General features: G+C 42.9%; 1 protein-coding gene across 1 annotated transcript; it reads left to right on the top strand.

Moving 5' to 3' along the window:
* The first annotated feature begins 6,419 nt into the window (after positions 1-6,419).
* On the top strand, positions 6,420-22,270 carry LOC122670042 (stromal 70 kDa heat shock-related protein, chloroplastic). Its single transcript, XM_043866988.1, has 8 exons — positions 6,420-7,126; positions 7,946-8,198; positions 18,019-18,098; positions 18,203-18,345; positions 18,440-18,538; positions 18,741-18,930; positions 19,730-20,128; positions 21,491-22,270. Exons 1-8 carry the CDS (start codon positions 6,560-6,562, stop codon positions 21,884-21,886), a joined length of 2,127 nt encoding a protein of 708 aa, XP_043722923.1. The 5' UTR covers positions 6,420-6,559; the 3' UTR covers positions 21,887-22,270.

The following is a 22,270-nucleotide window of genomic DNA, read 5'->3' as shown; positions in this document are numbered from 1 at the left end:
GTTGTTTGAGGCGGAAACTTGAACCTTAGGGCATATTGGACCAGAAATCCTTCGGCTTACAGTATTAGGCCGGCCCCGCTACCTCCGGAATTGCTTGAGCCGTCAACATTCATGGTCCAAATCGGGTCGGCCGTAGCCCCGACCTCCTCGACTGCCTTTTCTTCTCCAACCTCATGCTCGGGCCCCGTGCATTCGGCGATGAAGTAGGCCAGGGCTTGTCCTTTTATCGCCGTCCCTGGCCGATAGCTTATATCGTATTCACTTAGCTCAACCGCCCAGAAATCAGCCGTCCCAAACGCTCGGGTTTGTGTAATATCTTTTTGAGTGGCTGGTCGGTCAGATACCACGATCGGGTGAGCTTGGAAGTACGGCCTTAGTTTCCTTGCAGCGTGATTAGAGCGAATGCTACTTTCTCGAACCCGGAGTACCTTGTCTCGGCATCAACAAGAACGTTGTTGATATAGTATATCGGCCTTTGAGTTCGACTCTCTTCCCCGATCAACACCGCACCGACCGCTACGGAGTGGCGGCTAAGTAGACTTGAAGCTCCTCTTTTGGTGCAGGTCGGCCGAGAAGAGGCGGGTTCTCCAAATATTTCTTCAGATCTTCAAAAGCTTCTTGGCATTCGGATGACCGATAAAATCTTTGGGTTCCTGGATATTCTTTAGGGCCTTAAAGAACGGCAGCACTTATCGCCCGATCTCGACATGAATCGCGCCAACGCCGCCACACGTCCGTTTAGCCTTTGTACTTTCTCGGATCGTCCTTGGAGGACTCATCTCTTGGATGGCTCGATTTTTGCCGGATTGGCTTCGATGCCTCTCGATAGAGACCATGAAGCCGAGGAATTTTCCCGAGGTTACGCCGAATGCACACTTGGCGGGATTCACCTCATCCGGTTCTTCCTCAATACGCCAAGGCTTCTTCCAGGTCGGCCAAGTGGTGCTCGGCCTTCAAACTTTTCACCAACATGTCGTCCACGAGACTTCCATGTTCTTTCCGATCGCTCGCGGAATATATAGTTCACGAGGCGCCGGTATGTCGCTCCGGCGTTCTTCAATCCGAACGGCATGACCTTGTAGAAGAAATTCTCTTGGTCGCTCGAAGGCCGTGTACGACTCGCCCTCCTCATGCATCATGATTTGGTTGTAGCCGAGTACGCATCCATGAAACTCAAGATCTCGTGACTCTGCCGTGGCGCCGATCAAGAGGTCGATCCGAGGTAGTGGGTACTCATCTTTTGGGCAGCCTTGTTGAGGCCGGTGTAGTCGACACACATTCTCCACTTCCCCGCTCGGTTTAGGGACCATGACGACGTTAGCCAACCAGGTCGGGAATTTCTCTTCTGATGAATCCCGATCGCTAAGCTTCTCCACCTCTTCTTTGATTGCGCTTGTCGATCAAGTGCGTAGTTCCTTCTCTTCCACCGATTGGTTTCACCCGATCCACATGGAGTCGGTGCTTTCACTATATGTCCGGGTATGCCCGACATGTCGCGACCAGGCGAAGACATCGGCGTTCGCTTTAAGAAAACTCCGAGCCGCCTCCTTTGATCTTCATTTAGTAGTGATCCGAGCCGGACCACCTTGGTCGGGTCGTCTTCGCCGAGATGAAGTGGGTCGTGTCTTCCACGGGTCGCCCTCTTAGCTCGATAAGCTCATCCCGCTGATCTTCGGGGAGATGTAGGACGCACATGGCCATTCCTCGAACATTACCCTTGTTTTGCTTGACGAAAGTAGCGTAGCACTCTCGTGCCTTCTTTTGGTCGCCTCGGACCTCGCCGACACCGTTCTCGGTGGGGAACTTTATCTTCAAGTGAGTCGGGGAGATGATGGCTTGGAGGGCGGTCAATGAAGGACGGCCGAGTATGGCGTTGAAAGCCACTACCGACCGTACCACCATGAATTTGACTTGAATCGTCGCCTGGCATGGAGCTTGCCCAATTGTGACTAGTAGATCGATCGAGCCCTTGATGGTCGTGGCCGCTCCCGAGAACCCGTGAAGCGAGGTGCCTTCGGGCTTGAGCGCTTCGTCGCCGAAGCCAAATTGTCGGTACGCTTCCAGTGACATAAGGTCCACGGATGCGCTGGTATCGACCAATACACGGTGTACGGGTCTGTTCGCAATTTCTACCTGCACCACTAAAGCGTCGTCATGAGGTAAACTTATACCTTCAAGGTCGGTTTCCGTGAAGGAGATCGTCACCGCCGGCTTTAGTTTCTTGGCGGGCATCTCGGCTACTCCGACGAAGCGAGCGTTTGCCTTAGCCTTTCGAGTACTCTCTTGCCCAGGCCCTCCAAGGATAGTGTATATGGGGGCTCCCTTGTCATTGTTCAGCCCGGATCCGTCCTCCTTCTTCTCGGCTCGGACCTTGTCATCATCTCTTTCAACTCGCTTGTTTTCGGCCCTAGGCTCGGCTCTTCTTTGATCTCGGTCATCAGCCGCCGACCTCCACGATCTTCTCGGCCTCCTTTGACATATCGCTTCAGTGACCGCTTTATCGCTCTTCGATTTCTCTTTTCACCGATAACAATCTTCGTGTCGTGAACCGATGTCCTTTTGGAATTGGCAATACTTGTTGGGATTCCGAGATGACCCCGCTTGCATCGGTCGGGTCGGCGGATGTACCCCCATCTTGTATTTGCATCGATCTCCTGCGAGATGCATTCAATGGCGTGTAGTCGGGGCTCGAGCTCGCTCCGACCTATCAGCTCGGCAATCCGTCCTGGCCTTTTGTCTTCTCTCTGGCCGTCTGTTGTCGGCCTTTTCTTGCTTGTCGATGACCCTCATTGCCCTTCCGGCTTGGAGGACCTCGCCATATTTGCGAACTCATTGCACCTCTCCAAGAGCTCGGCGCATTTCTTGTCGGCTTCGGGCCAAGTCCTTGATAAAGTCCATGTCGGCCAATCCGCTGCTCATAGCCGTATGGGCCGTGGCCTCATCCAAATCCTTGATATCTAAGGATTCCTTGTTGAAGCGGGAGACGAATGCTCGGATCGACTCATCGAGCCTTTGCTTCACGCCGAGGAGGTTGACCGTGGTCTTCTTATGTTTCATACTACTCGGAAGCGCGTGACAAAGGCTCGACAGAGTTGAGCGAAGCTTTTATGGAATTCGCGGCAACCAGGAAAACCATGAGGTCGCCGCGCCTGAGGGATGCGGGAAGGCTCGGCAAGAAACGATCTCGGTTCCCGCACAAGGTCATCATTGCATTAAAGTAGTTGATGTGATCTGTCGGGTCGGTCGTCCCGTCATACCGCGAACGGGGAGGTTTGAAACCGTGTGGTAGCGGCGCGGTCATAATCTCGGGAGGATAAGGGTGACGCCCGACCAAAGAGTAGGCGTCCGGATCGCTTGCTTTTTCAACCCCTCCACCGCTCGCCAAGTCTCGTAGTTGCTTCTCCACTCGGTTTCGGTGCTTGGCCAACCGGCTCCTCGGCCAGGGGCCGATAGGGTCGGCCATCCCGCTTGTAGTCGGCCATTCTGGCAGTCGGTCCTCCCCACCCTTCTTTGTTCTTTTTCTTCTTGGAAGTTGGACCCTGGGGCTCCCCGTTGTTCTTCTCGGGAGGTGAGCTCGACCCCGGGAGTATGACGCGATCCTTCTCCTTGTCTCGGCGCACGCCTTTCAATCGGGTCTTTTCTTTGTTCTCGGAATCTCCTCGGCGGTTCGTTCTCTCCGATCCGTCCAGAAAATACCGACCTCCTCGCCTCTGAGCCGCTGGCTCAATTTCCGCCCTGCATTCGCGGCTTGGGCGATGCTCTTGTTCACCCCGCCTAGCGCCTCTCTGGGCGCGGAGGTGGAGTCTTCGACGAGACGGGTGCGAGGACGCAGCCCGACTCGGATCGCCCCTACGCGGCCGCCATTTTGTCTTGCTTTCTTTCAGCGTGAACCGGAGCCGGAGGGGTGCGGCCGGCTGGTGGCCCATCAGCCCGCCTGGGCCATCTCGGTTCATGAAGGCGCACAACATCTCGTTGGTGTGGAGCATCTGCACTGCAAATCCATAACCTCGTCGATTATTGGCCGGGGCTTCGGGTCCAAACTCTCCTGGCAAGGGTGGCGGTGCGGTAGGACATTCCCGTCCAAACTTGGCTCGGCCTGCACCGCTAGCCGCGGCCGTGGTTAGTGCACCTCCCCCATTCCCGCTCTCTGGAGGTGGAATGGGGCCCGTGATGGGTTGCGCACCACCTGCCCTAGGGGGTCTTCTGCTTATCCCCTGCCGAGAGGCTTCGGGGGGCGGTGATCATCTCGTCGGCACAACGGGTTGCGGCTCCTCCGTACGGGAAGTAGAGCCGTGTGGCCCTGACCTCGTATGCACCATTATTATTGTTCTGGGAATTGGCAGAAACGACGATGCTTGCCGATGTCGTTCCCACGAGGCGGCGCCAAATACATTGCGTGTGAAAACCTCCCGTGTACTTGGTTCGCAGTGGATGAACCTGCAAAAACCAAGTAATGAGCGCAAGAGGACCGGTGTGGCTCCGGCCTAGGACTCTCCGATGCTCAAGTCAGGTCTTCGACGCGACAACAGAATCAGCTGCGTAGTAAAAAGCCGATGTCGAATAGAGCTCCATACCGGGTATTTATAGAGTAAGGAGGAGATGAGACGGTGGGAGAGTCCTAGTATGGTAGGAGTCCTTCTTTCGGAAGGTTCTCTGCGTAGAGCGGAGTGGAGAGTTATTTTTGCTCGGACTCTTATTAAGGTAAGAGTCCATGTAGAGTGTGATTCGTGTTGCACTCGGGATCGTGGCTCGGTCCTTATCCCGTGATTCTCGGGATGTGCTGACGTGGCCCGGAGATCCCCGGTGGGGTGCTATGAGAGCCTCAATGGAGGAGGGCTCGGCCTACGAGGTCGGCCCGTGGGGTCGGCAATGGAGGTCGGCCCGGGAGGAGGTTGGTCTCGGCCATGAGGTCGGCTAGGAGTCTATGGTGACCAGTATAATCTCGGCCTCGGCCCACCGGCCGGCTCGCTCAAATCAGGCTTTGTCGGGTGACTTATCGGATATGGGGTCGGCCCAATTTCCTGCTCGGCCCAACTCGGTTCTCGGACTGAGGTCGGGTCGGCCACGTGGCAGCCTCTGATAGGTGGGGTGTTTTATGCCTCATCACGGACCACGCATGTGTGGCAGCCAATGTGAGTCAACAACATTAAATTGGATAATGTTCTACTCTCAACTCCTTAGAGGTTTTGAGGCAGCATTTTGATTCTCACCATTAATTTATTTGCCATGAATTTCATTTGTTGTGAAAAAGATAAACTGTGTTCGTGCAATTGTTGCTTATTTGGTATTCCTTGTTGATCATTTTGACATTATTTAGAGATTTGGGGCTTTTGTTGCCCCTTTTATCCTGGCTTATTTCTCAGCGTGCTTTGGCTTGTTCATTACTGGTATAACATGCAAAGACTTACAGACCAATTCACATGCCAGGGTCAATCAGGGATGTGTCAATCAGGGATGTGTCAGGCTAGGGAAAACCCAAGCCCAACACGGCCCAATTCACATTCCAGGGTCAATCAAGGTCAACCCGCCCTGCCTAACCCAATCAAGGTCAATCAGGGCTGTGTCGGGCTAGGAAAAACCCTAATAGGGACGGGCTGGGTTGAGGGTATCTTAGGCCTTGGCAGGGTTAGGTTTGGGTTTATATTAAGGCCCCTAGGGTTGGGCTAGGGTTTAAGCAGGCCTGGCTTAGCCTGACCCATTGACACCCCTAATAGTATTCTATTTAAGAGTGTGGCCTATGCCAACACCCGCACTCCCGTATGTTTATTTTTCTCATTCTCAAAATAAGGGACAGAAGTGTCTTTTCATATGGGAAAAAGAGAGACTTATAGAGTTATGGGAGTGTTGATGTATGCCACATTCCTTGACAATTATTTTTCCCAAAAAAAATTAAGGAGAAAAAACGCTAACTAAGGTTGGAGTGTGTATTTGAGAAAATGATTCTGTCGTCCCACATGTGAAATGATCACCCCATCCTTATTTTTGTTGTAGAGGATTTTTATACCTCTAGCTCCAGCCACAACTGAACAGGAGCCAGGTCCGGGTATTTGCACCCACCCACAACGGCGCCCGAAATGATCGACGCACCCCCTTCCAACAAATTTTGAGTAACAGTTGGAATCGCATTTTGTTGGCCACATAAGTCGGAACGCTAGTTGGCTTTTTTTTTGTTTTCACACTTTTGTGTAAATGAGTGCGACAACTGGGTCCGTCTCCGAAATTTCCAGAACAACGTAGCCACGCCGATTCTGAGAAGTTCTTCGACCTTCTCTACCGGGCAGCGTGGAAAGCCCACATATGGCTATAAAATGCTGCCCGTAATCCATAGGGCGAAAAAAGAATTTTCTAGAACCATCCACGTGTCAACACCTACCACTACTCCATCCATAAAAAACCCCACTAGTTTCTTATCTTCTCCGACTCCGGATCCCCGCGAAGAAGACCCAAGCAAAACCAAGCTGAGTTCAGAGCGTCTCTTTTTCTTTTTCATTCATTTCAGCTTCCAAGGGTTTAGGGTATCTGTGGTTTTGTGATTTCTGTTCAGAAATTCGTGTTCATAATGGCATCTGCGGCTCAGATTCATGTCCTCGGTTGTACTTCATTCCCTTCTGCGAAGAAATCTTGGGGTAACAATGGAAGCTCTTCGAGAACTGTCTTCTTTGGGCAAAGATTGAGTAGTGGAGGAGCTTCTTTGGGATTGCCCCGGTCGGCCTTCTTGAAGCTGAAGAGAAATGTAAAGAGAGATTCTGCAGTTGGCCCTGTTCGTGTGGTCAACGAGAAGGTGGTTGGGATTGATTTAGGAACTACGAATTCAGCTGTGGCCGCGATGGAAGGAGGAAAGCCAACGATTATAACGAACGCCGAGGGCCAACGGACGACGCCTTCTGTGGTCGCTTACACCAAGAATGGTGATAGGTTAGTTGGGCAGATTGCGAAGAGGCAGGCTGTGGTTAATCCAGAAAATACGTTCTTCTCTGTGAAAAGATTCATTGGGAGGAAGATGTCTGAAGTGGATGAGGAATCAAAGCAGGTTTCTTATAGGGTGGTTAGAGATGAGAACGGGAATGTGAAGCTTGAGTGTCCTGCTATTGGGAAACAGTTCGCTGCTGAGGAGATCTCTGCACAGGTATATATCTCTCTTACTGGAATTGGACCGCAATATTGCTTATGCGGCATTTCATTATTTGTTAATTTGATTTAAGTACTTATATAATTCATAACTGTGGCTCCTGTGGTTCTCTGTCGCTTTGGAGGGTTTTTTTTTGTCTCATATGCTTAATGGGCAATCTTTCTGTAGTTTATATCCTGCCATTTGCCCGTTTGATGCTGTCAAAGGAAAGGGCTGCGTACCTGGAAATTGGTTATCACTGTTACCTTTATGGGTTCAGTTCTTCCAGTTCCTGTTATTGAATGAACATCAATTACTTTGGTTGTTTGGATTGGGTTGTTGATTAAATTTCTTGGCTGTGTTTTTCAATATAGTTTTCCGAGCTTGGAATGTGCTGCTATTGTGTCTGAGATTATGTTCATTATGGTTCGTCTCTGAATCAGTTCTTAATCAGTTAAATTGTCTCAGAGCATTGCTGCTAAAAAATGATAGAAATGGTTAATTTTTATTACATTTGGGTTGTGAACTACCTGGAACCGGTTAAAGTAGTAGGTTATGCTTAATTGCTTATAGGCTTTTTGTTTGTTCTGTTTCCTATTTAGTAGGCCTTATAGTGGCTTTGTTAAGGGTTAAAGTGACGGTACATGTTTTAGACCGGAAAGAAAAATAAATTGATTATTTCTGCTATTTTTCTTTGGTCAATCTTTCTCCTTTAGTAGGTTTCTGCTATGTAGTATGGTTATCTATATACTGGGTTTCGTTTGAAAATCCTTGCCTTTTGGTATGTAGTTTTCATCTTTTTACTAGTTGGCGTACAATAATTTCTTCTGCATTCAGGTATTGAGAAAGCTTGTGGATGATGCGTCCAAGTTTTTGAATGACAAAGTTACCAAAGCCGTGATTACAGTGCCTGCGTACTTCAACGACTCCCAAAGGACGGCAACAAAGGATGCTGGACGTATTGCTGGTTTAGAGGTTCTCCGTATTATCAACGAACCTACGGCTGCTTCACTTGCATATGGTTTTGAGAAGAAGAACAATGAAACCATTTTAGTGTTTGACCTTGGAGGTGGCACATTTGACGTGTCAGGTAACAAAACTGTTCTGAAATCTGCCCTTTTAGAGTAAACATGGCTGTTGCACCTTTAGTTTGGATATTTTGTGAGTATGTCACCTATACCCCAATCTGCACCATCTGTATGCACACATGTAAATGGATAACTAACAATTGTGTAACAGCAGTGCATTGGTTTCTGTTTCGTATGCAGTTTTCTCTCTATTTCACATAAATCTGGTGAGTATTGTCTACTATTTTTATTTTTATCAAGGAATGACAACATTTGTTCATGTTGTATGTGGACTCATTGTATTTGCGTATGGTGTTCTACTTGCACTTTGCTGGCAGCTACTAATTTGGTCTTTGTAATGTTACATGGATTTTTTCATATTGATGAAATTAAACATGGCACTTATAATCTGGTGGTGGGTTGTTAGTACACAATTACATGCGTCAGGAACATGCCCAGTGTGCAACACTTTCAAATGAAGGAGATGGTTATTCCTTTCTTTGTTAACTTGCTATGCTACTCATGCATGTGGTCTTATTGCGCAACCCTTTGGATTTTCTTTTTAGGCCCAACTTGGTTGTGATAGTTGGCTTGTTTAATTTTTTGTGGTTTGATTGGTGATTGTAGGACTGATGGGGAATCTCATAGTTGCATGATAGCAAATAGACTGGGATCTATGAACAACAATGTTCGGTGTACAACTGCTGTGATACTTTGTAGGTTGTAAACTAGACATTATTCTTCTAATATTCCTATCCATTTGGTATTATCCGACTATGATATACCCAATATACTTAGTCCTAGAATCCTGTTATCAGACTTGGCAGATAGCATGCTGTTTCCTATTTTCATATATGGTGGATTAGTACATGATGAGTGAATCATATGCTAATCTGATCAAACAGAAAATGTCTCCATTGCAACTGATGGGCCACCAGTTGGATGGTGGGCTTTTCTGGTCTTAGTGCAGACATTTTCAAACATTAGTAGGTCTTTCTTAGCCATTTATCCCTCTCCTCTCTTTTATTCTTTCCTTGACATATCACAGAATGTGGCCATGGTTTTGAGGACTGGGATCAGATTGGCCGGATCCTTTGGCACTGGTCCAGCCGCTACTGACTGATGCCAGCCAATATCTCTGGAAATTGGTCAGGAATCAGGCTGGATCGGCTGATCCGGATTGGGATCTGTAAAAGTCTTTTCATGGGATTTATGGAGGATACATATATAGAATTGCACCAATCAATAAGAATTTCATTCTTTTTACCCACTTGATGTTGAAAAATCCATGATTTAGAAATTCATTTTGGGCAATTGAACTGGCAGGGAAACCAATCGAACCCACTATTATGGTGGGACAATAACCCTGTGTACCAACCACCTCCACCCGGATTGGAGGCAGGTGACCCGTGACCAGAGACCCAACTTGGGCCTAGGAGCACAGCCTGTTCGACCAAATAACGCTGTGTTGAACCGAGAACAAGTTAACCATTTGATTCAGCAGCTGCTCGTACCGATACTTAAATTCTTGAATGTCATATGATGGCTTAACATGTTTTTGTCGTATCTAACCAGGCTGGATCTGATCGGCGTCTAATGGTCCGGTCCTTAAATACTTGAATGTTGTATGATGGCTTAACATGTTTTAGTTGAGATATGGGCCTTTGCATAGTCCTTTTAAGTTCATAGACTGCATCTTGTCTTAAGCATTTTTCTATTATTTTCTAGATGGATGCTTAATTGGCATCATGGAGAATTGTGTTTTGCCCTTTAAATGTCCAATCATTGCCCAAGAGTGGTTAGTTAGGATTCTGTTGATGGAGTTGACTTAGACATTAATCTTGTATGGAGGCTTATGCACAAGTTTGGGAGGCCTACAAGGGGTTGGTGGCAGCCCAATGTGATGATATGACCTTTGGGTAGTTATATTACAGCTTGGGCCATTTGTTTTTTTTTGGGTTTCATTGTAATGCGCCTAATTTATAAGCCCATTAAGTGGGGATAAAGTTAATTCACAGGATTATTAGTTAAGTGTTTGTATTAGATTAGAATACTTAATAGCTAGGTAGAGTTTTGTTTTCTTTAATGTGATTAGGAGTCCTTTTACGAGTCAATATAGGAATCTTAGAAGTTCTTTATATATGTAATGCATCTTCATCAATTAGAGATGATTTAAATTAAGGGTATGAGTTTTTTAAGAGTTTTGGTGCTGTTGACTTGAGCAATGTATATGGGATTGGTATTTGTAGACACTGGATTTTGTCTCCCCAATATATTTCCCTTTTTTTGCTGTCAGCATTGGTTTCGACTGAGATATCTCAGTTTCCCAAGTGACTGAGATGAAACTTGGTACAAGTCAAGTTCTGATCATATTTCGCACCTTTCGGTAGATTCAACCAGTCTTGACCGAAAAAAATACCTTTCGACCAATTTTTTTCAGCCTAGTCTAGACCAGTTTTGACAGAAAATAACATGTCGAGTTTTGCTAGAAAGTACTAGGTTTCGACCTGGTTTCAGTTGAAACTTGGGAAATCTCGGTTTCCTGGCTTGTTGAAACCGGCCTTGAAACCAAGATTTAGAACCTTGGCTGCCATTGATTTGAGTCCAAAATTGCTTTCAGGGTTTGTACTGCGGAAAATGATCATTTTGCACCCTAGCGTGACTTGGGTATTCAAACATTGTCATAATTTGCTGATACTTTCTGGATAACGTAGTTTTAAAGCTGGTCCTAAAATGTGGTTCAAATTTGACAGTGGCCATCATTTCACAAAACCCTAATTAGTTCGGCCCTCCCGCTTTGGGCACAATTTGTACGTATTCTGCCAAATTTGTGGTTGATTGTTGCATTATTGTATAGTACTCTTAAACATGGTATTAAATCTCGTTCGTGTGTTTGTCAAATTTGTATGGTATTTTTGGTGTAAAATGCCAAAAATTGTTTTAAATTTTCGCATTATTTTGAAATATTGCATTTTTCATTTCGACTTGCATTCTTTCGAAATACAAGGTATCTCGCGAAATTTCGAGAATGCTCTTAAACAAGGTTCGGAACTCGTGTCGACACTGGTTTTGACCACTAGAAACTGAGATTTCCGAGGTTTCAACCATATCTTGATTGAAACTTAGTACTTTCTCCAGGCTAACTTGAAACCTTGGTTTCGAGGCCCAGAAGTTTTTTTTTTTTTGCCCTGATTCTTGTTGTGCTGCCTATTTTTGACATTTTGAACCCAATCCATGCATTAGTTTCACATAGAGAACATTCAAAATAATGCTTGTGGTTTTGACCCAAGTTTGGTAGCGTATATCGTTCTTGGACATGGGATCGAATAAGGTTTGATCGGAACATAATTCCTTCAATATAAATCAGATTTAAGCAATCTTGGAGTTGTTGGAAAACTTTCTTGGATTGTCAAACTTAATTTGGTGTTCACAAATGCTATTTAATGTCGCTCTAGATGGAAATAAATTTATAGACATTAAAACAAATGACTATTTTACCACTCTTTTGGTTTTTAGCAATGTTTTATCATATTAAGATTTATGGAAAGTTTTTAGATTTGAGAAAAAAATCAAACATTTAAAAGTTGAAAATTGCACCTACCGTAAAAAATCTTCTTGTTGTGCTTGAATTGGGGGATTGACTTTTTATCCTTGTAGAATTTGATTTTTTAAGTATTTTTATTGAATTCAAATAGGAGGGTATTTGTTTATTTATGAATAATATCTTAATTAAGTAAAATTTAAATGATATTTGTCATAAATAAGTGCCTGTCCTGGTTTCAAGCTGAGTTTCCTCAAGTTTCAATGGGGATAAGTGAATTTATATAGGTGTTCACGTCGAAACTTGCAAAATTAGCGAATTTTGGCCGAAACAATGCGAAACCTGGTCGAATTTAAATTTGACCCTTAACTTGTCTCGGTAGCCTGCGAAACCAAGACAACTTGTCGAAACTGCCTGGGTTCTCCATGCTCTTAAAAACCTTTTTGACGATATGTGGATCGTCAAATTCTAATAGTCAGGAGCCGGAAAAGGCAACAAAAGTGGTTTCTAGGGCATCAATGGGCCCCGACCATGGGAGGCTGTTACATGTCAACCCTCCATGAGGAGGTCCAACGCTGCCACCAAACCTCCAAATGGAGGATTTGAAACCTCTTTGGAATCCTCCTCTTGAAAAACTATAAATATCCCCCTCTTCTCCTTATTCAAGACACGCAGAAATCCCAGAGCATTTATCGAGATCTGTTCTCTCTCCTCTCACGGGCAGTCCCTCGATGCCCCGAACCCCTGAAGAAGCTTTGAAATTCAAGTGGAATCCTAAAAAATTCCAGTGAGCGAAAAATCCCCAAAAAACCAAATTAAACCAAAGTGTCCTAGAAGTTCTGAATTTCACCTGGATTATTGTAGAAGTGCCGGAATTTCCCAGAATTCTCTTGATAATCCCGTTTTAGGCCCCCAAAGGTATTTTTCTCTCTCCTTCCTTTTTGGCCATTATTTTATAGTTTTTCATGCTGATTAAGAATATTGAGATACTTGTACAAATTGTGGCCGTATGTTTAGAACATTACCATGCATGTTTTATTATTACATATTAGATTCATATATGTAATTTTAAATCCCCAACAAGCCATTATAATGCCGATTTATTAGAAAAACCCTTATTTTTGTTCTGTTATGATGCTGTTTTTTTTTTTAAATACACCCGGTAACGTTGTTATGCTACTAGACATTTTCTATATATAAATATAAGGGAAAAAGTTCTCTGTCCGGGAGTGTGGCCTACGCCAGCACTCCCATGAGTCTATCTCTCTCCTTCCCATGTGAAAAGACACCTCTGCCCCCTTGTTTTAAGGAGGAGAGAGATAGACACATGGGAGTGCTAGCGTAGGCCCCTCTCTCGGACAGAGAATTTTTTCCCTAAATATAAATAGGGTAATTTACACATACCACCCCTGAGGTTTGACAAAAGGATAATTTTACCCCCCAGTTTTGAAAAATTCTGCGTACCCCCCCTGAGGTTTGCAAACAGTAACAAATAAGCCCATTCCGTTAGTTCATGACTAATAGTGTTAAAAATAAGAGGTGAACTAACAAAATTACCCTTGCAAAAAAAAGAAAAAAAAAAAAACACCTGCAATTCATCTTCCCCAAATCGATTGGGGAAGATGAGTTGCAGGTTTCAAACCTCTTTATCTTCTTCAATTGTTCTTCATCTTCATCTTCTGGGTTTCATCTCTCCCATGTTTTTTGAGTCTCTTTTAGGGTTTTCATGGTGGTGTCCGGCCATTGCATCAATTTGAAAACAAGGATTTAATCATGATGTTATCTCCTCTCCGCACATGGAGTTTTCTGCAGATATATTCTCTGTGTATGAGGTTTTCTTGTTGGATTGTTGAAGATCAACACCTAATGGCTCCCCAGTTTTGGTTGTCATATTGCCCCTTGCGGTACCCTGATTTGAAAGTATTCTATCAGCAGTCCTATTTTGGGGAATTTTCTTGTCTTAGGTGGTACTTCTGAAACTGATTTGAGTTTGTTGGAGTTCTCTTATGCCAAAGCCTTTGTGACAACGAATAAATCCCCATTTGTGGGTAGGAATTTAAATTTGTTTCCAACGAGACGAGTTGCGACACCAATAATACCGGCGGTGAGGATTGCGGCAATAGCATTCATCTTAAGTACCAACACTTCTGAGCCGTCTCGGCAGTCTCCGGATATTTTTGTATCGCCACAATTCGTTGTAGCCATGGATTCGAAGACAAACTATGAAAGAGTTTCTTCGATCAAGACGAAGAAGAAGAAACACTAATTTAAAAAAAAAAATCAATTTCATAATCCAAAAGGATATTAATCGATTCTATTTCCATCAACACATACCTAACAAAACATGAAATCTACCGCCAACATTTTTGAAGTAAAACAGAGGTTTGATATCCTGCAAGATTATAATTCAATTAGAATTTGACAAAATCAATAGGGAGAAGAAGAAGTATTCTGAAACCTAACCTCAAAGGAAAAAGAAGACGTGTGTAATTTGATAGTAATTCAGGGGTCCGAAGCTGCCGCTTCTAGTAGAGGATGATGAGAAGTGATCAGAAGAACAGAGAGGGTTTGGGTTGGGAGAGTTCTCTTCCTCCCTAAACCCTAATCTCCTCCACCGAACTGATCCACGATTTCTCCTACTTTTGAACTCTAAGCTCTCTTACTCCCTAAACCAAATTGAACCCTAACTAATGGATGTTGTCTTCTTCGCTGAGGTCGTGACTGTTCGTCGTCCTAACCCCAAAAATGCATGCCCTCCCAAATGATAGGGTTTCAAATTGTTTCAAAACCCTTGATCATGGTGGTTGAACAGGTTGAACAAAAATTTGGTGAAGGGGTTTCTGGAGAATGCCCAGGTTCTATTACCATTTGGGATTTTGTCCCAATTTGAAATCCTAAATTCCTTAAGAGTTGAAAGGGTTTTGAAACTTGCAACTCATCTTCCCCAATTGATTTGGGGAAGATGAGTTGCAGTTTATTTATTTTTTTTTTCCGTTTTTTGCAAGGATAATTTTGTCAGTTCACCTCTTATTTTTAACATTGTTAGTCATGAACTGACAGAATTGGCTTATTTGTTACTGTTTGCAAACCTCAGGGGGGTACGCAGAATTTTTCAAAACTGGGGGGGGGTAGAATTATCCTTTCGTCAAACCTCAGGGGTGGTATGTGTAAATTACCCATATAAATATATATATATATATATATATATATATATATATATATATATATAAATATATATATATATATATATATATATATATATATATATATACTCTGCATGCTATTATTCCCATGTGGAACTACTTTGGATCTGATCCCTAGTGAGGATATGTAGGTAGTTTGGCAAAGTTATGTCCGGGTTTGGTGTGTATATATATATAATTGATGCCATGTTTACTCTGATTAACTATATCATTACTATGTTTAAATTAGATTTACCTGCTTTCATGTATGTTTTACTGTTTTTGGCCTAAATACCTAGACTAGGTTAGATTTATTACTTTCAATATATTTGCTAGTTATTTACACTAGTTAATAGGATTTGTAAGATTATTAGGAATGGTCCAAATAGAAAAAGAGCGGCCATCAGCTGGGCGTGGCTGGGTGCCTAACACCTTCTCAGCCCGTTACTTTGAACCTACCTAGAGCCCTGGGCAAATGTTACCTTATCCATTGCTGAGTCAAATTTTCTCTCCACTCATTTATGGGTCCTAGACCCTTACTTAGGTGGTGACTCCCTCAGACAAAAAGATAGAACCCTAATCCCTCTCTCCTGAGACACAAATCCGGACGACAACACCCGAAGGAATGGAAAGTTGGAGGAAACCTCATGAGAGAGGACGGAGTTTAACTAACACATCTCTCTGCACCTATAGTATGATTAGTATCCTACACCACATTTCTTTTTTTTTTTTTCCTCTTCTCATCTCTGCTTCCACACAGTTTCTTCTCTTCTTCCTCGAAGCAGATCGATTTCTGCTCTTTTCCCTCCTTTTCCATCGAATTGATTTCTTCCCTCAACAATGCAGTTGCTTCCTTTACCTCAGATCTTATCAAAGATTTGATCATTGGGCCGGTCTGTATCTGAGATCCATAATTTGGATTTTCAGATTGCATTAATGTTGCCATTTTCATCTTGACAGGAAGTCTGAAACCTACCTAAACCTTGAAATGGAATTCATACGACGATTGCAGGTAAAGAATTCGTGTATGGTGCACTAGTTAAATAATTGGAGTTGTGCTTTGTATATGGCATGGTTATGACTTTTCTCTATTTCTCCCTACTTGATTGTCTTAAAGTAATCCTTGTTAGCTAAGCAATAATTTTGAGTATTTTATGGTTCATGAGGTCTCTTGGAGTAATCTAAATGGAAATTTTTTTCTTGTGAAAAAGTGAGTGATAATGAGTTGGAAAAATCATACAAGAGTCACAGAGATACATCTTTATGCCCACGTAATATTGCAGTAACTTTTTGATTTTTCTTTTTTTTTTTTGGAAAATTTACGTTAACCACCCCTGAGGTTTCAAACAATTACGTCTACCACCCCTGGGATTTAAAAAATTATGTCTACCTCCCTGTATTTTGAAATATTCTTACAAACATACCCCTACCATTAGATTAGAACAGTTAAGAGATGATGTCATCACCCAAACATGAACTACATGCCCATAATACCCTTAATGAAAGTGCTATTCCACATTTACCCCCATTTTTTTTTCCAATTTTACCCTCAAAATAAGCTTAATGGGACCCACTACTCCACCGTTCCTCCTCCTCCTCCTCTGCAACCCCACTGGCCCCACCACCTGCTGCAACCCAACCCAACCTGCCGCTACCCCCTACTGCAACCCAACCCTACCACATCATCGTCCCTTCTCCTCCTCCTTCACCGTCTGCAACCCCACTGGCTGCAACCCAACCCCACCACATCCCACCGTCCTGTCTCCCCCTCCCTCTGTTCCTAGAGGAGTTCATAACAGAGAAAAGGTTTCAGTAGGGATCATGCTCAAACAAGAAGAAGAAAACATAACAGTGATATTACAGGGATGGGGATCATTGTGCAACACATCCACAATCAAACGACATCACAGCATATATTTGACATAATAGGCAAAATAAAAACTGAAATTGGGTTTCAGTTATGGGTAACGGGGACTGAGTTTTGGGCGATGGTGGTGACAGTTTGAAAAAGAAAATGGAAAGGGAAAATAGGTTCGGCCATGGTGGAAATGGAAAGGGAGAACGGAGAGGAGTGGAGAGGGTTTGATTAGGCGAGTGGATTCCAGAGAAGTGGGATTTCTTTTGGGGTTTCAGAAACGAAAGGGCATGGGTTATAGGTTGCAGGTGGTCTCGGTTAGTGGAAGATGGGTTTCAAGTAGAAAGAAAAAAAGGAGAGAGTTTCAAGAAGAAAGTGCTATGAAACACCATCGTCTCAAACAAGAAGAAGAAAACATAACAGTGATACTACATTAAGTAATGGCCAGAAACGCCCATTAAGTTTATTTTAAGGGTAAAATTAGATTTTTTTTTTTTTTGGGAGTAATTAGGTTAGTTATAATCTGTTTTAGGAACTTCAAACACAATATGTGAAACATTGGGTATTTAAATTACAATTTGTTAAAATGTTAGGTACCCTACGTGTCATTTACCCAATAACAAATAAGAAAGGGCAAAATTGTCTTTTAAAAATAAAGCTAACAGAGTTAGTACTCAGGGGTATGGATGTAATTTTTTAAAATTCCAGGGGTGGTAGATGTAATTATTTGAAACCTCAGGGGTGGTAGACATAAATTTCCCTTTTTTTAAAATAATTTTTCCTACTTCCGAAAAATAAAAAATTATGGACAAATTTGTATAACCTATGAATAAATTGATTCAAATGGGTCCAATGTTGTTTGAAAATTACACGTAATGTACAAAATAAATAATAGACTTTTGTTGCTGCATTTTTCTAATTTTTTAAAAATATTTTTAATTTCTGTATTCCGTGTATGTTCAGTCTGTGCACCTCATCATCTTGGTTGCATATTTACCCGATACCATTTTCAATTTTTATATTGAACCAGCTCGTAGCTCTTTATGGTATTAGACTATTAAACTTCATCCTTTATACATAATCAATTGAATACAATTGTATTGCTGTACTTTGTTTTTCTTTTTGTTCATGATATATTTTATATACTTTTTATTTATAGTGCTTTATGTGAGTCCAACATACTAAACAAACCAATCAAACACCTACCATGAAAGAGTCTGTATTTCTGTTTTGATGGCTCAGCTTGCATGTTACTTTAATTGCAGTTCTTGAGGTTGGAGATGGAGTGTTTGAGGTGCTGTCTACCTCGGGAGATACTCATTTGGGTGGTGATGACTTTGACAAGGTTGTGATCATTTTTATTCATTTTTCTGACCAGAAATTTCTGTTTGATGTGGTTTTTATTTTTATCATTTTTTGATATAATGTAATGCTACTTTATTCCAACAGAGAATTGTTGATTGGCTTGCATTAGAGTTCAAGAGGGATGAAGGCATAGATCTTTTGAAGGACAAGCAAGCTCTTCAGCGTCTCACTGAGACTGCTGAGAAAGCAAAGATAGAGTTGTCATCATTGACCCAGACAAGTATAAGGTGGGTGTTTTTGTGTTTATGTCTTCGTGCATGCATATTATTCATGGTCTGACACTGAAAGGTTTTTTTTCCTTCTAATTTTAATGTTTGCCAGCTTGCCTTTCATTACTGCAACCGCGGATGGCCCCAAACATATTGAAACCACCCTCACAAGGGCCAAGTTTGAGGAATTGTGTTCAGATCTGCTTGACAGGTATGCGTTCTTTGTTTGCTAGTAGTTATTATTCATCAGCTCAGGCATATGCTTTCACCATGTTCACTTTCTAGTTGTTTAAGTTTCATGTTAGGAACTGGGAACTACTTTTCATTCCTATTGGTGTCCATTATAACTCTATAAACTGGGGGTCTGTACTTTTGAATGCTATCTGAGTAACACATCTGACCTTGATGTTTAGGCTTAAAACCCCAGTGGAAAATTCTCTAAGAGATGCAAAGTTAGCCTTCAAGGATTTAGATGAGGTCATCCTTGTTGGAGGATCAACACGTATTCCAGCTGTCCAGGAGCTTGTAAAGAAGTTGACCGGAAAAGAACCCAATGTCACAGTCAATCCTGATGAAGTTGTTGCTCTTGGGGCTGCAGTTCAGGTTAGTTCTATTGTTCTTTTCTTTTAACACATATGTCATGGTGTCAAGTCTTGGTACGATACGGCTGATACTGTCAGATACGTATCAAGATTCGCCATGTTGATACGATACAAAACCGATACACAACAATATTTATGTATAGAATTGTGTTGAACCGTTATGGACAGACTACCAAAATCCAAAAAATCCAGTTTTTTTAAAGAAATCTTCTTGCTATGATTTTTTGGCCAAAACAGCAGTGGATCTCTCCTACACTCTAAAAATGATCTAGGAGAAGTTATTAAACAAGTAAAAATTTGCACTTGCCAATGAAGATTTGAATCACATGGATTTTTTCCCCCAAATCTTTTTGCTTAAGTTGCTTCTTGTTACTTATAGTAGGTTTTATATTGCACTTGCTAATGAAGATTTGAATTGTACAGATGCTGCAAAGATAATGATAACCTTACATTGCTTGGATATCAGTAATTATGTTGTACAATGCTTAGAAACTTTAGTTTTGCATGTATTATAAGCAAATCCATGCGAACCAAAAGCTTATTTAGCATCTCTCTGATGAGTCTTCTTGAAGTCTCTTAAGACCAGCTTTCTGATATGCTGTCCAATACCGATAACATCTTGGATATGTCAAGAGTTCTTTCCATTTGTGGTGGGACTGGTGGGGACTTCAATATGTTGCAATATCATTGTTTTGAAAATAGGTCCATATGACAGATTTTTCTTTTTTTCTCTCTTTTGTTTTTTGGTTAACACCTACGGCCGCATGTACTGATATCCAATGCCTTTTACAAATTTTCAGGCTGGTGTATTGTCTGGAGATGTCAGTGACATTGTGCTCCTGGATGTGACTCCATTGTCCCTGGGTCTGGAAACGTTGGGTGGTGTAATGACGAAGATCATCCCAAGGAATACAACATTGCCCACCTCAAAATCAGAAGTGTTCTCAACAGCTGCAGATGGTCAGACCAGTGTTGAGATCAATGTTCTTCAGGGTGAGAGGGAGTTTGTGAGGGACAACAAATCTGTTGGCAGTTTCCGTCTGGATGGTATCCCACCCGCACCACGTGGTGTACCCCAAATTGAAGTCAAATTTGACATTGATGCCAATGGTATCCTTTCTGTTACGGCTATTGATAAAGGAACTGGAAAAAAACAAGACATCACCATTACAGGTGCTAGCACCTTGCCCAATGACGAGGTATGATCTCCAAATATTGCCATCTTGATATAAATTTTGCATTGAAAATATGCTCGCTGACTAGCAGTCCAAATTGAAGCAATCTGCAATTATATTTAGCCGAGTATTGTGTTTCAATCCATTGATGACCAAGGCTTCTTTAACTGCAATATGCCAATATCTGATCGGGTTCTGTTGACTTGAGATATGGGTTCTCATTCATCTGGAGTCATTATTTCGGATTCCCCACCCTTGCCATTCTTGTCCACCAGTACACACTTAGTAGTTAGCTGGTTGGACCATAAGAGTGAAATAAGAAGGGGGTATATTTCTGTTCATGTGTATTAGTTAGCTGATTTCTGTCTTATTATATTTTGGCCCCTGTTCCTGCATGACCCATGTTGGAAGGGCTTCCTGTATGGCTCAAATATCTGCCATGTGGCCGCTCCGGTGGGCCCCAAAGTTTGTGGATAGATAGGTCCCAAAGTCCCCTGTTCACCTGTCAAGTTCAGCCCAAACAGAGTTTTTTCAATTGGGTAAGTAGACCTTTGGAAATTCAGAACTATAGGAGCATGCGCAGTAGTGGTTGCAGTACCGTAGGCTTGCAAAGACATACATGGTGATGTGTGCCATTACATGGGGTAGGGTATTTGCTGGAAGTGGGCTCTAAAAATTTGCCACATCGCTAATCCAGACCATGTACTCTCTTCTATCCAACAGTCGGAATTGCTGCATAATCATTCCATGTGGCGCAATGAGGGCAGCCATCGAGGAAGCCCTTCCTATGTGGCTGTGCATAAAAACCTCTTGCCATTATATTTTACAGAAACAATGGCAGTATAGTTCTGTATGCTCTTACCACTGGATACTTGGCTGCATCTCTCCATGATAAGTCACTGATCTCTGTCCTATTATAACTTCTTCAAGTAGTTTAATAATTTGTAACTCAGCTCTACTGACTCTGTCACAAGGAAACATCGATCACTGATATATGTAATTGAAAGTAAATTATATGGCTGAATCCATAAGTCCCCATTTTTAGGATTTGTAGGACTTTATGCTTACATATCCTATTTGAATGCTTCTAGCTGCATCCAAGCAGCTTGGTATCTATGTTGGAGAAATGAATCAGCTTTGCTTCTGCCACAAAGATGTATATTTAGCAATTAGTGCTTCATCACTAGAGACGGAATTATCACCTCACTATGGAATAGCTGGTAATTGATCTGGCGTCTGTTGTGATGCTTTGATACCCAATGAGGAGGGTCAGGACATCTAGAGTTTGATGCATAAACATGTTGTTGACCTAATGGATTTTAATGATTACAGTGAGATGTGAAATCTACTATTTAATGATCATTTGACGACAATTACAATGTGCAGGTTGACAGGATGGTGAAGGAAGCTGAGAAGTTTGCAAAGGAAGACAAGGAGAAGAGGGATGCCATAGACACAAAGAACCAAGCAGATTCTGTTGTGTACCAGACGGAAAAGCAATTGAAGGAATTAGGAGACAAGGTCCCTGCCCCTGTCAAGGAGAAGGTTGAGGTGAAACTTGGTGAGCTCAAGGATGCAATATCTGGTGGGTCAACCCAGGCTATAAAGGATGCCATGGCCACCCTCAATCAGGAAGTAATGCAACTTGGCCAGTCTCTCTATAACCAGCCTGGATCACCTGGTGCTGGTCCTGCACCTGGAGGCGAAACTGGGCCTTCGGATTCAGCAAGCAAGGGACCTGATGGTGATGTTATTGATGCTGACTTCACGGACAGCAAATGAGAGGAAGTGGGAGATTATTGGTGAGCATTCCTGGCTTTTTTCTTGGGGCCACCCACAATGTGCAGATTTTGGAAATGTATTGATCAACATGAGGTTTTCTTTTTGTTTTTCAAAATCCTATCAGTTTGGGTGTTTTTGTAAAGGGAACAATTATAGAGAATAGAGGATTATAGATACTTGCGGTTGCCCACAGTAAAAAATCCAGCAATGCCAACCTCGTATGACTTTGGTTGGTGTTAATGGGTCGCAGAAGAATAAGTAGAACTAGTTTTCCATGGGATATTCTCATGTATCTGCTCTTTCTTCAAAATGATCTGCCAGTTGCCTATCCAACTTTGTAATGAGGATGATGAAAGCATGTACAAAAGCTGCATTGTTTCTCTA

Source organism: Telopea speciosissima, chromosome 7 (genome assembly GCF_018873765.1).
Source record: "Telopea speciosissima isolate NSW1024214 ecotype Mountain lineage chromosome 7, Tspe_v1, whole genome shotgun sequence".
NCBI lineage: Eukaryota > Viridiplantae > Streptophyta > Magnoliopsida > Proteales > Proteaceae > Telopea > Telopea speciosissima.
The sequence above is the reverse complement of the archived record's forward strand: the minus strand, read 5'-3'. Positions and strand labels throughout refer to the sequence as shown.

Coding starts and splice junctions, on each gene's coding strand:
- LOC122670042 (XM_043866988.1), top strand. CDS start 6,560: ATGGCATCTGCGGCTCAGATTCATGTCCTCGGTTGTACTTCATTCCCT. Junction 18,931..19,729: donor CTCTTGGGGCTGCAGTTCAG/GTTAGTTCTATT, acceptor ACAAATTTTCAG/GCTGGTGTATTGTCTGGAGA. Junction 20,129..21,490: donor GCACCTTGCCCAATGACGAG/GTATGATCTCCA, acceptor TACAATGTGCAG/GTTGACAGGATGGTGAAGGA.